This window comes from Sparus aurata, chromosome 8 (genome assembly GCF_900880675.1).
Source record: "Sparus aurata chromosome 8, fSpaAur1.1, whole genome shotgun sequence".
NCBI lineage: Eukaryota > Metazoa > Chordata > Actinopteri > Spariformes > Sparidae > Sparus > Sparus aurata.
In genome coordinates this window covers 20,378,960-20,391,445 of record NC_044194.1, presented here as the reverse complement: position 1 = coordinate 20,391,445, position 12,486 = coordinate 20,378,960, and the positions used below count along the sequence as shown (strand labels likewise).

Below are 12,486 nucleotides of genomic sequence, written 5' to 3'. Positions count from 1 at the left end.
GAAAGGTTCCTTACTTTTCCCCAAAAATGTCTCTCAGAGGACTTGGATGAAGAAGAGAAACTGCAAAACAACTACAGTTCTAATTGTCTGGTTTCTCTGCAGGGTCTGCTAGCTCTAGAGGGGGAGTTGACGCCAATCTTGGTTCAGATGGTGAAGAGTGCCAACATGAATGGACTGCTGGACAGCGACAGCGACTCTCTGACCGACTGCCAACAGAAGGTGAAGGCAAGGCTGCATGAAATAATGCAGAAGGACCAGGAGTTAACACAGGACGACTATCAGAAGGTATGTGGCCAACCTGCGATGGTGAAGTGAAAAAGCTTGCCTGATTTCATAAGGTGCATTGTGCAATGTCTTGTTTGCCAGGAAACTCCTGAATGTTGAGATTAAACACTTGGACGTGCTTATCAAACCTTTTCTTTTGAAATATTCAACCGTTCCAAAGAATTGTGAAAATGTTCTTATGCAAGTAAGTCTGTGACTTAATGCGCATATGATATTTCCTGTGGAAAACAAATTGGTATTCAAGCAAAACCCAGTGAAATAAAAACATTATATATTCTGTTTCCGTTGTGTTTCAGCTGGCACCAACTGGCAGCCCGTCGTTAGTGAACTCAATGAAGGTTATAGAGAATCCAGTCAAAACCTGCGACAAGGTGTACGGCCTTATCCAGAGTCTCACCTCACAGATCCGGAAGAGACTGGAAGACCCCAAGTCTGCAGGTAGTGTGAACAAAGTCCTTTAAGGCAGGTCTTCCCACTTGGCAGCCATCTTGGGTCTTCTTCCAGAACAACAACATAATTGGCTGATAAGATGTCCAGTTTGGCTGTGATGATAAAGCAAATGATCGAAGGGGCGCGATATGTGTCATACAGCCGTCATCGCTGGTGTTTGTCTTCTTGTCTTGTAATATCATATGCGAACTCGTCGTACCTGTAGGGTACAGGTATGGTGTACAAAAGAAAGATTATTCAACTGCATTATTTATTTTTAAATATCCACATTTTAAAAGCTGAGATATTTGCTTCAGCCTATAAGCTTTTGTCTGCATGAACCAGATAGCAGCAGAAAGAATCAAATGTGTCCACGGAGTAAAATGTCAAGGATATTTCCAGAGACAAATGCCTCTTTTAACATTTAGACGATTTTGAATAATTAGATGAGTCATCTTCCACAGACCTGCAGCTTTACCACAGTGAGACGTTGGAGCTGATGTTGCAGCGCTGGTCCAAACTGGAGAGAGACTTTCGCACGAAGAATGGCCGCTATGACATCAGCAAGATCCCAGACATCTACGACTGCATCAAATACGACTCACAGCACAACGCTTCGCTCGGACTGGAGGACACGCTGGAGCTGTTCAGACTGTCCCGCGCCCTGGCTGACATAGTCATACCCCAGGTCAAAGGAGAGCAGTGTCATTAAGCTTTGAAACATATTTTAGTTTTTCTCAAGCTCTAATATTGCATTGGTACTGAATTATTTTGGAATATTTGATTTAATGTAAGATTTGTACACCAGAACGAAAAACTTTTAGTGTAAAATTATGTGTTTAAATTATCAGAGGAGTCTCGGAATGTCAGAAGTTGTACCAGAAGGTGTTTTTATAGATAATTTCACACATTTGTTATATTAAATGTTGTTTGTGAAACCAACTATTTTCCCTCTGAGCATAAAATCAAACTTTATGGATTCCCCTGGCAAGATTCAAGTTTTGCTCAGAAAAAAGTTGCGTGACTCAGCAGTGAGTAGCTAAATACTCCATAAAGTATGACATAAAAACAATTAAACACTATTCAGTTAAAATGAAAAGTTAATTGCAGAAATGCTACAGCATAATTTTAGAGCCATGGAATATTATATTAAAGGCATCCATGCATGAATGTGTCACTTAGTATAAAATATGCTGAGATGAGGCTTTATCTCCTCGTGACCATGAATAAGTAGATTAAAAGAAGCGGATCAAAGTGTTCAAATGGCCTTTTTTTCTCTTTCATATCAGGAGTATGGAATCAGCAAAGCAGAGAAACTGGACATTGCTCAGGCCTACTGTGTCCCTTTGATGAAGAAAATCCAGCTAGACCTGCAGAGGACCCATGAGGACGAAGCCGTCAACAAGCTGCACCCCCTGTGAGAATAAAAGCACACATATATTTGAAGTGCGTGTTTATAGGTTATTGGTGCTATTTTGACTGATGAGCCTTGTGTCATTTCCTGTCCCGTGGTCTTCAGGTATTCTCGCGGTGTGATGTCTCCAGGTCGACATGTCCGTACGCGTCTGTACTTCACCAGCGAGAGCCACGTTCACTCTCTGCTCAGCATCTTCCGCTACGGGGGACTGCTGGATGTATGCTCTGAATATTTTGTTTCTGAAAATTCTGTCCCCTTAACAATAATGGCTTTGTTGTGTGTTTGTGTGATTCTCAGGTGTTTATGTGATTTGGGTGTTTGTTCATCTTGCATCCATGATTTTTTTTTTTTTTTTTTTAAAGTTAAATAATTTCCCAGTCTGGGATCATTAAAGTAATTCTATCTATCTATCTATCTATCTATCTATCTATCTATCTATCTATGATTTGTGTGCATCAGGAGGAGAAGGACTGGCAATGGAAACAGGCAATGGATTACCTGAGTGCTGTGTCAGAACTCAACTACATGACACAGATAGTCATTATGCTGTATGAAGACAATGATAAGGTCAGTCTTCAGAGAGCTGCATAGCTCTGTCAGCTTTGGCACTGCAGTTTTATGTACAGATTTCTTTAAGTCTTTATTTCTGTGTTTTGGACAGGAGCCATCATCAGAGGAACGTTTCCATGTTGAGCTTCACTTCAGTCCTGGAGTCAAAGGGTGTGAAGATGAGGAGAACGTACCTCTTGGATATGGCTTCCGCCCAGCCTCCTCTGAGGTATGTGAATGTGTTTGTTATTTAGGTTTCTATCTTTTCAGGATCATGCCGTTTTTTTTTTTATCCCTTAGTTGGCTTTCTGACATTATGCATTTTGTTTGATCTACAAATCTAGAAACAATCATTCCAAAGGTATATAAATAATCCCCTATAAAAGAATGTCCTACTAAGTTCCTTTAATTCATATTTTTGATAGGTGTTATGCATTTGACAAGACATACTGTAATTATTATATTCAGATGTGATATGCCTTTCAACTGGCCAAATATTGTGAATACTTTTGAAAAAGTTTTGTAAAGATAAATTCAAATTAACAAAGACAGTGCATGGTAAAAATATACCATCCAACTCTGTCTGCATCAAGCATTCATCATCGGCACTTGTACTGTAATAAAAGCTTTATGTTCTGACACATTCGTATGCTGGCCATTATACTGCGGTGTCTGTATGAAGACACATTCTTCAGACTGTTTTTAACTCACACAGAAAAATGTGTTTACTTGTGTTTTGTTGCGTCTTCCAGTGTACATTTAAGACCTGTAAACACACTTTAATGTGTAAAATGAGTGGAGTTACCCTTTAAGTTCATGTTTAGTCATGACAGCTCAGGTTGTTTTTTCTTTTCATACCTGTGCATGTGGTGACTCAGAGACGAATATATAAAGTATCAAACATTTCCTTCTGACCAATCAGAATCAAGACAAAAAGCCCAATCAGGGCAGTCTGGAGGACCTCTCCCAGGACCAGGTAGACCAGGCACTTCCTGTCTCTGAGCCCATCAACATCCAGCGAAGGTCCCCTATGATCCGCAACCGCAAGACTGGATCCATGGAGGTACCAGACCTTAGTGTTTCAGGAGCTGACGTAATGTTATGCTAATAATGATATGACCAGACTGGGTGTCTGTTTTATGTGTAGACATTTTCTTGTTTTTCATTCATGATTCAAGTGTTTTTGTTGAAGTGAATGAGAATCATCAGGTCCCTGATTTACTGTAGCAGCCCGTCTCAGTCTTAACCCCTGGTCTCCATGGCCCCACTCAGGTCCTCTCTGAGACCTCTCCCACCCAGTCCTCCAAAGGCAGCACATCTCACCGACTCTTCCCCTCGTGTTCACGCCAGTCTCCTGAGATCAAACCAGCCAGTGGCCTAGGTGGGCACCTCATTTCTGGTGTGTGTGTGTGTGTGCGTGCGTATGTCTGTGTGCGTATGTCTGTGTGCGTATGTCTGTGTGCGTCTGTGAGAGAGATTCTGCCAACAGACACACTGACCTCACAACACATTTATCTCCAGCTGTCGTCACTGATCCTCCTCTCATCACAAGCCTCTGCTGTGACCTCTCACCCACCTTTTCATACCTCTCTCTAGCTCTCCTTTTATTTCTTTGTCTGTTTTTCTGTCACCTCTTTTCTTTCCATCACCCCCCCCCCCCTCTGTCCGGTCACATAGCTTCCACCCCAGCTTAGCTTCACAGCAGCCAAACAGGATCAGACTCCAAACTATGTAGGACATAGGTCAGTGGAGAGAGTTGTGTTCACAGCCCACATCGTGTCCAGAGATGTACAGATACTTCCACTAGGTGATAAAGTGACAACATAGGGAACATACTGTAGGTTTTATTTCTGAAATCATTAGAGGAAACAAACCAAATATAAATTTAATGAAACACTAGATTCTAGACTTCACTAATGTTTTATTATAAAATTAATAATACTGCAGAAAAGACCTTATATTAAAACATGTGTCCCGAAACCACACAACTTATCAATTGCTGGCAGTATAAACTATATATTTGACCATCAAGTTACAGTTTTTGCTGTTTTAAATAAACGGAAAATGATGCAATAAATGCTTCAGTGGACGTCAGTCAAAATACAAAATTCAAAGGTTGCTGAAAGGGGCAGTTCACCCCAAAATCATACAAATCATATTACCTGAAGTGCTTTTTATCCAACTAGATTGTTTTGGTGCAAGTTTAAGACTTTGAAGATATATCACCCATGGAGATGTGTGCCTTCTCTTGAATTGAAGCGATGTCGATAGCACTCGGCTTACGGTGCTCAAAGTGCCAAAAACAAAAATACATTGTTTTTTTAAAATACATTTCAAACCTCAACAGCAATATCTTTTTCCAGAAATCATACTTAAAATAATCCATAGACCTTTTTGTGAGCAGTTTCAACTGGAACTATCTTATTTCTGTATTACCGCACAGAAGGAAGCATGCAATCATTATTACTGTGGAGTAAATGGTAGTAGTAGGAATGTTTTTGTTTTCAGGTGAACTGTCCCCTTTTATACAATGATACATTTTTGTTGTTTCCCAAGATTGCTCTACATTTGCTTTGTGAATCGCTTCCTAATATGTGCTTCAACAGGAGCTTTACAAATCCAGTATGTTATGTCATTACAAAGCACATACTCCAAAAAATGGAATTGGGAAACAGCTGTAGTGTTATCAGACAGAAACTGTTACATTGTCTGGCTTGATGAATTTATGCAGGTTGAAATCCTGAAAAGAGCTCAAAAGAGAGAAAATGGTTACAATGCCAAACAATCTAAATTGCATTAAAACCTCAAGAAATGCAATCAAACGCATATTTTGGTTTATATACAAATTCAAACCACTGTATTTGAAATAAACGATGAGCTCATGTGCACAGTGAAAAAAGAATTGTAACAGGGCAGTCTTGCACAGCAGATGTGCCCATTAGAAATTGATTTTTAGAACACATAATATCACGCAGCAGGATGACTAATAAACATTGTTGTCATCGTACAAATGGGCTCAACATTACTCTCAATTCAGCAATACTTTTAAAAATAATTTCCCCTATAATTGCAGGAAGTATCATTTAAGAATTGGTCTTTCATGGAAACTTAATTTTTTGTTGGGCAATTGTTATATGAGAGTCCCCATACATATTAATCAGCTGCTTTAAGGCACCACAGTTTAATTAGGTTTTTAATGCTTTTGTGGAAAAGATCAGCCAATTGGAATTCTTTAAAAGGTACATTCCACATCGCACCAATTATGTTTTGCTCTCATCCTGCTGCAGAACTCTTTTCGGTGCCACAATACACCTTTTTAGTTTAGATGTTTGGGTAGTTGTTCTTGACCCCTTATCATGTTACACAGAGTGTCTTAAAATATCTAAAATGTTCCAAATCAGCTGTGTCAGAGGTCTTTTTAAGAACCTCTCTGGGTGTTTCAAACTTATTTGACCTCTCCCCTAATGAAAGAACCTTTGAAAGACTCTTGTTTTGCTGTGTGTACAGTTTCCAACAACCTCCTAACACAGTGGCACTCACACATATGCATGAAATCCTGGCGTGTAAATCAAGGTGTGGAGAAAACCATAAAACCACGAGTGTGAGAAGGGGGAGTGGAGTCTGCCAACAATTTCTGCCACGTGTGCTTCACTATGTATCCTGCTTGACTGTTAAACTGCTTAAGCTTTGATATTGAGTGCAGTTTATTTGATTTGCTTGCACAATTGAGACGTAAATGATATAAAAGGATTAGTGGCACAGAGAAATAATTCCTCTCCGATATGAAATAAATCTTAAGATGTGATCAAATGTTATCATAAACAAACAAAAGGAATTTACCATTCCCTGCAGACAGGAGCAGGTAAATGCACAGTGTGGGAGTAGTACTTCCCCCTAATCAGCCTGTCACTCAGTGCTTCATTATAACAAGACTGAAAGCAGCAGGGTTCTGCATTTGCACAACATCAAAGGACCTCCATACAAAGCCCTACTGCGCATTCTCTGAGTGAAGCCTGTCAGTTTGTTATGTATAGTAAGTGTAAGGCTGCTGAGTGATCCCTCCCAGTTCATCACCACCACCAACAACACTGACTGCACAGGTCACAAGAGCAGCACGTGTCCGGGAGGGCTGCTGTTAGCCAGCTGCTTTTCATACCTCCATACTGTTTTTAGAACAAAGAAATGAGGTGCCGACACTGACACATTTTTAAAAAAAGGATTTTTATCTCTGCAATTTCAAAGATAATATTTCCTCTTCTTTATGTGTCATCTGCAAACTCAATTTTGATTTAAAATATAGTAAAAACTGTGTCATTATAACTCCAACCTCATAGAGTTGAACAGCAAGGTTGTGAAGCAATCCCATTCCCACACTCGGCCTGATTGTCATGCCTCTGCTGTTTCTGCATACAAAACACACATGTTCTGTATGCACTGCTCACTCTTGTTTACATATACGCACATATGCACAGGTCTTATAGATATGGTCACTGTTGTGAAAACCTTGTAGCTGGCAGGTAATCATTTCCAAGAACAGCAGCCGTGTTTTCAGATTGTCCATAAAACAAACTTTATCACAAACCAGAGCTGCATTGATTATTTGATTAATCGATTAGCCTATTGAAAGAAAATGAATGATCCACCTTTTGCTTGTTCCACCCTCTTAAATGTAAAGATTTGCTGCTTTTCTTTAAATCTTTAGGTGTTGGACTGTTTGTTTGACAAAAGAAGCAATTTAAAGACGTCACTTTGAGCTCTGGGAAAATTGTGATGAGCATTTTTTTCACATTTTCTTTTGTACATTTCATAAAAGATTTATTGTTCATGAAAGTAATTTACGATGAATCAATAATGAAAATAGTCATTAGCTGCAGCACTATCATAAATACCCCTGAAAATGATTATTTAGTGTTATTACCACGAAATCCATCCAAACTGCAGTTGCAGGGTTTTCACTCAGGTGTACATGATCAACTTTGAAATGTACACACACTCATGCCTGAACAGCCCCATAGCGACAGTTGTGTTGTAATAATGGCATGGTGTTTAATAAAAACTAACTCACCCCCTACACACCTCCTCCCCCCTGGCTCCTCCTCACACAGGCTCGCTCTGCTCTGGCCTCTTCAGTGCCTCTGCCCTCGGGGTGTCCTGTAGCGCCCCCAACCTGCGGGACTACGTCCGCACGCACCACCACCACCACCGAAAACCACCTCTGTCCCCCGGCAGTCTGCCGATTGGCGTGTTTGGTATGTTGACACAGCTGTCTGTCCTCTCTCACAAGGCGGGTCTTTTCATCTCCTTTGAGGCCTCTTTTTTTCCTCTTCTACTTCTTGATCCTTAAGCTACAGACACTTTGATTTTTGGGACATTCAGTATTTGTCACTTTTTTTTTTTCAAGCCTCCCTTCTTTCTTCTGCTCCCAAGACAAACCGACCATTTCAATCTGTTGCATCACATAATTTGAGCGATTTATTTTGCAGTGTGCATGACGAGAGCACTGATTTGACGTCAGAGTGACTGACTGTGCAGCAAATGCCGAGCATGAAGCCTCACATTGGACTGTGTGATACATCGCAGTTATCAGTGATCAGTGTTCATCCAGATAAGCATGCCAGCTCACTGATCACACTGTTGTCTGCTTGGGTTTGAATGTGTTGAAATGTTCTCTCTCTCCGTGCATGTTGTTTTGAAGCATATCCCCTCTCAGTGGCTTTAATTTCATAATCCACAGTAAAGTAGTTTTTGTGTCTAGAAGCCAGAAGTCTGGCTTTTTTCATTAATCACAATTTACGGTAATCCTTACGTTAAGAAACTCAGCCTGTTATTTGGAACAGATATACTTTCAAGACTCAATAATCCACCTTTAAATAATCCCCAGTCACAGTCTTCCCGCCCCACTCTTTTCCCTCAGTCTCATGTTGGTAATGGTGAGAACAAGCAAGCTGTTTTCACAGCCACCAGGGGTCCTTGGAGCAAGTTAAATTATCCCAAACATCTGGATTGGATATCATTCTCATGGTCACAGCTGTTGCAGTTTATTGAATACTGTCCATAGATGAGTGTGACACATTCTCGAGTTAGGTGAGCAGATGATTTTACTTGCAAATTATACATATCTGCACAGACTGCAGAGTTATTTTTTCCCCTCTGTGGGTTTTAAACACCAGAAACTAAGCTGTTCAGTTTATCCACCGGGTGTCGCTCTGACTGCAAGACTACACACTGCCAGGAGCAAACAGATGCTTTCCTTTCTCTGTTCTGTTACATCATGTTATTCTGTCTGAGAGACAGGTGAGGGTCTGGACTGACGTCAGCGCTGATCATTTCAGGGAAGAGAAGGTTGCATCAGGACAGCGTGTTAGTCATTTACTGGAAATGTGAAAAGAAGAACTGGTTGACCATAATAGACAAGTTCAAATAGCCCATCATCTACACCACTGTGTTAAAAAGTAATTATTTTGAATGGACTTAAGTTAACTGTATAAAAGGGAATATTCTAACAATCATTTAGTGATCCTGGATCTCGGAGCAGAGACCAAGCCTCTAAATGGGTTTGGTCAAGTTTGAAATGCTAGCATCACCACTTAAAGCTGGTTGTTTCAACCATCTATTTATTATTATAAAGCATCTACAATCAATATTCCTCTATAAAAAATGTATCATTGCTGTTGATCAATTGTATGGTCTATGGAGCACTGCAGTGTTTTTTAAAAATCAGAAGCATGGTCCGAGCTACTACGCAAACGCATATGCGACACAGATGCTGCAAGCTACGCAAGAATGATTTCATGCTTTGTTGAGTTTTTGAATTTGTCACCTGAAAACCCTAACGCAGGCCGCGGTCTGATCATGTGCAAGCCTGCGAGCACCGGAGCATTAAACAAGAGGCAGCTGGCCACTTCTGATTGATTTCACTTCGGCTCAAAACCGTTCCAGTTCTAGCTAAACACGTCGGAATACATCAGAGTTTTACATCTTCTCCTTTCTCGTCATCAATTTTTGTCTTGCACCAGGCACAGCTGTACACATTCCTCCAGACACAATAGCCCCTTTCACACAGAGAAGCTGCATTATTGCAGCAGCGGTGGCTCGCCAATTCTCCACCTTTGGTCATTCACATAGAGCAAAGCATCTCCGGCTTAAAGACGAACTGCTGTGTAATTCACACAGAAAGCCGGTACTGCGGCTCCTAAAGAGGCGTGACGGTACACGTCATGATGATGACGTTGGTGTGTTTTCAAGGTGTTTCCCTGGTGTCCCCCCTGTCAATCTAAACCCACGGACAGTTTATAATCAGATGAATGCTGTTATATTGTGTTGTGATTGAGATCCTGACTCACCAAACATCCTGGAAAGCGACAAAGTTAAGTTTTTCGCTCTAAATTACATAATTACATAATCGCCATCAGTAAACTGGACGCTGTCCAAATCTGTCAGTCGCGGGGAGGGAGGCTGTTTTCCAGGGAAAAGTTCACTGAAGTCTTTGTCAGGAGGGCTGACCGTCGCGGTGTCGGTAGGACAGACAGGAGGACAGACTCTTCTCCATGTATATCTGCGGTATTTTTTTCCTCATATAAGCAGCCAAAGACAGTTAAATTTACTACGTTACTTTTGTTTGTTTCATGTAACATTGCTTTGTGGAACATTTCTCTTTATTTTGTTGAGTGAAGGCCATGTGTTGTTATCAGACTGTCCGATTGACACGCCCTTGATACGCCCAGCCGGCTTATCCATTCACACTAAAACTGCGCCTCTGATACCACCTCTAGCGGCGAATCAGCGCTGGAATGAAATTTCACCCCTCGCCACAAATTCACACAGAGGCAGAGGTGGAAAATTGGCGCAGGATACCCGCATCCAAACGGCAGTGTGAAGGGGGCTACTGTCAGCAACTATAGTCATGGAAATGCTGTGCATGTTGAGTGTGCTAGCCAGGGTTGCGTATGTTTGCCAGCTGGGTCAGGCATTACCGTTTGCGTATTTGCGTGGACCATGTCAGCGCTGTTTTCAGCTGTAGCAGGAGGCTGTTATCAGTGAACCCTTAAAAACTCGCTCCGGAGACTAGCTGGTCAACATGGTGGAGCATTTAGCTACTAAGAAGACAGATATTTCCCTCAGGAATCAGGGAGGGGACCAAAAATGGATCTGTAGGAGAGTGAATATTTGCAGGTTCTATTCAGCAGGTGGCCAGAAACACAACTTCAGTTATTGTAAAGATTAAAAAAAATGAAATAACATGAGTCTTTATGCTAAGCTAAGCTAAACTAAGCTTACATAATGCTTCCCATACCTTCATATTTACCATACAGACATGAGAGTGATATCAATCATCTCATCTAGCTCTCAGCAAAAAAAAGCTAAAATCTGTATCGCCCAAAATGTTGAACTATTACTTAAAAGGAGATCACTAGTCAAGTAAAAGGACAAAAAGAGTTTGGGTCCACAGATTGTTTTTTCCTGTCAAAATAAATGCCCTGTACACCAAAGCCCAGCGTCACTCCTCCTGCATGTTTTATATTCAGCCAAAACATCCATCATTTTCTCCATCTACTCCACGACCTTTCCATTCACTTTCTCTGATAGCCTATCTCCTCTTTGTTTATTCAGAGATGACTCATTTCCACGCATGTTGGTTGGCACACAGATATTGGTGAATCGACAGGCCAACTCTCTCTCTCATTCTGTTTTTCTCTTTTTTCTCTCATGTAAAAAACACATACAAACAAACAGGCAAACAGGCAGACACTGGTACCAGCAGTCCCAGTAATACCAGTTACCTTTCTTATCTCCTCAGAGCTGTTCTCTATGCCGGCAGTAAAGAGATTTTCTGTGTCGTTTGCCAGGCATCCGACTAATGGTATGTCTGCATTTATTCACGTTTATTCCGACACTCCTTCAGTTTTTCCTGTATCTTGCATGATCTTTTTTGTGGGAAAACATTTCTTGTGTTTTCTATTTATGGGGGTTTGACGTTTGGCTGCGTTAATTACTTTAAACGTCTCCAAGATTGAAAATAAGAATAATTTAAGGAGTTTCTGTTTCACCACACACCCTCGGTGTTTGTTGTACCTTGTGTTGTTTTCGGCGCTCACCTCTAACACCACCTGCTCTGCCTGCACCTGATTAATTTACCTCTCTGATCCTGATGTCTCTTCACAGGATGGATCTACTGTATGTGGAATATATCTATATATTCTAATCTATCATCATATGGATATGTTTCTCTGTGTATATAATCTGCACACACATCACATCACCTGCACTTTTTGTCAATTTAAAATGATTCATTCTGTCAATCTCATGTTGGGGCTGTAAACTTTAAAGCAACGTTATGCAACTGCTTAACTTAGGAAAACTATTCTGATGGTACACTGGTTTGTAATTGGGACAATGGTGCCTGTTTCATTCCCACTCCACGACACAAATGCCTATTCTTGCAGCACGTAACTTGGGTTGAGTGTCTCCAACAAGAAGTGTGTAATGCTTAACACGCAATGTCCCACACAACCAGCTGTGGGTCTGCGAAGACACTTGCTCCATATTCTCAGTATGCATTATTTTTTTTATCTACTTGCTCCGCACTCATCCACAAATTTGACTGTTTTCCAAACCACCAATGAGAAAATAAGAAAATAATTTGAAGTACTGAAATGCTGCTAGCTGTAGCTGCTGTTAGCTAGTTAGCTCAGGCCAGGACTCAGAGACCCACCAGATAATGCCAGCACAGAGTCCACTAATAGAATCATCAGCTGCAAGGCTAAGTTAACTTTCCAGCTAAAGGCAGCTACAGTTAGTCGCAGTTA

The 12,486-nt window shown here is 40.9% G+C and overlaps 1 protein-coding gene across 13 annotated transcripts in view; it reads left to right on the top strand.

Annotated features, from left to right (window-relative positions):
* ppip5k1b (diphosphoinositol pentakisphosphate kinase 1b) overlaps positions 1 to 12,486 on the top strand; it is a 54,604-nt gene that overhangs the window by 25,548 nt on the left and 16,570 nt on the right. For 5 of the 13 annotated variants that reach the window (XM_030425985.1, XM_030425980.1, XM_030425984.1 and 2 more), the window contains 11 exons: positions 103 to 285; positions 582 to 723; positions 1,179 to 1,402; positions 2,004 to 2,131; positions 2,234 to 2,348; positions 2,591 to 2,698; positions 2,793 to 2,909; positions 3,603 to 3,743; positions 3,953 to 4,079; positions 7,786 to 7,929; positions 11,478 to 11,540. In XM_030425985.1, the coding sequence (XP_030281845.1) occupies positions 103 to 285; positions 582 to 723; positions 1,179 to 1,402; positions 2,004 to 2,131; positions 2,234 to 2,348; positions 2,591 to 2,698; positions 2,793 to 2,909; positions 3,603 to 3,743; positions 3,953 to 4,079; positions 7,786 to 7,929; positions 11,478 to 11,540 (1,492 nt within the window). The remainder of the gene's footprint in view (positions 1 to 102; positions 286 to 581; positions 724 to 1,178; positions 1,403 to 2,003; positions 2,132 to 2,233; positions 2,349 to 2,590; positions 2,699 to 2,792; positions 2,910 to 3,602; positions 3,744 to 3,952; positions 4,080 to 7,785; positions 7,930 to 11,477; positions 11,541 to 12,486) is intronic. The other 8 variants (XM_030425986.1, XM_030425990.1, XM_030425982.1 and 5 more) reach the window with 4 other exon arrangements.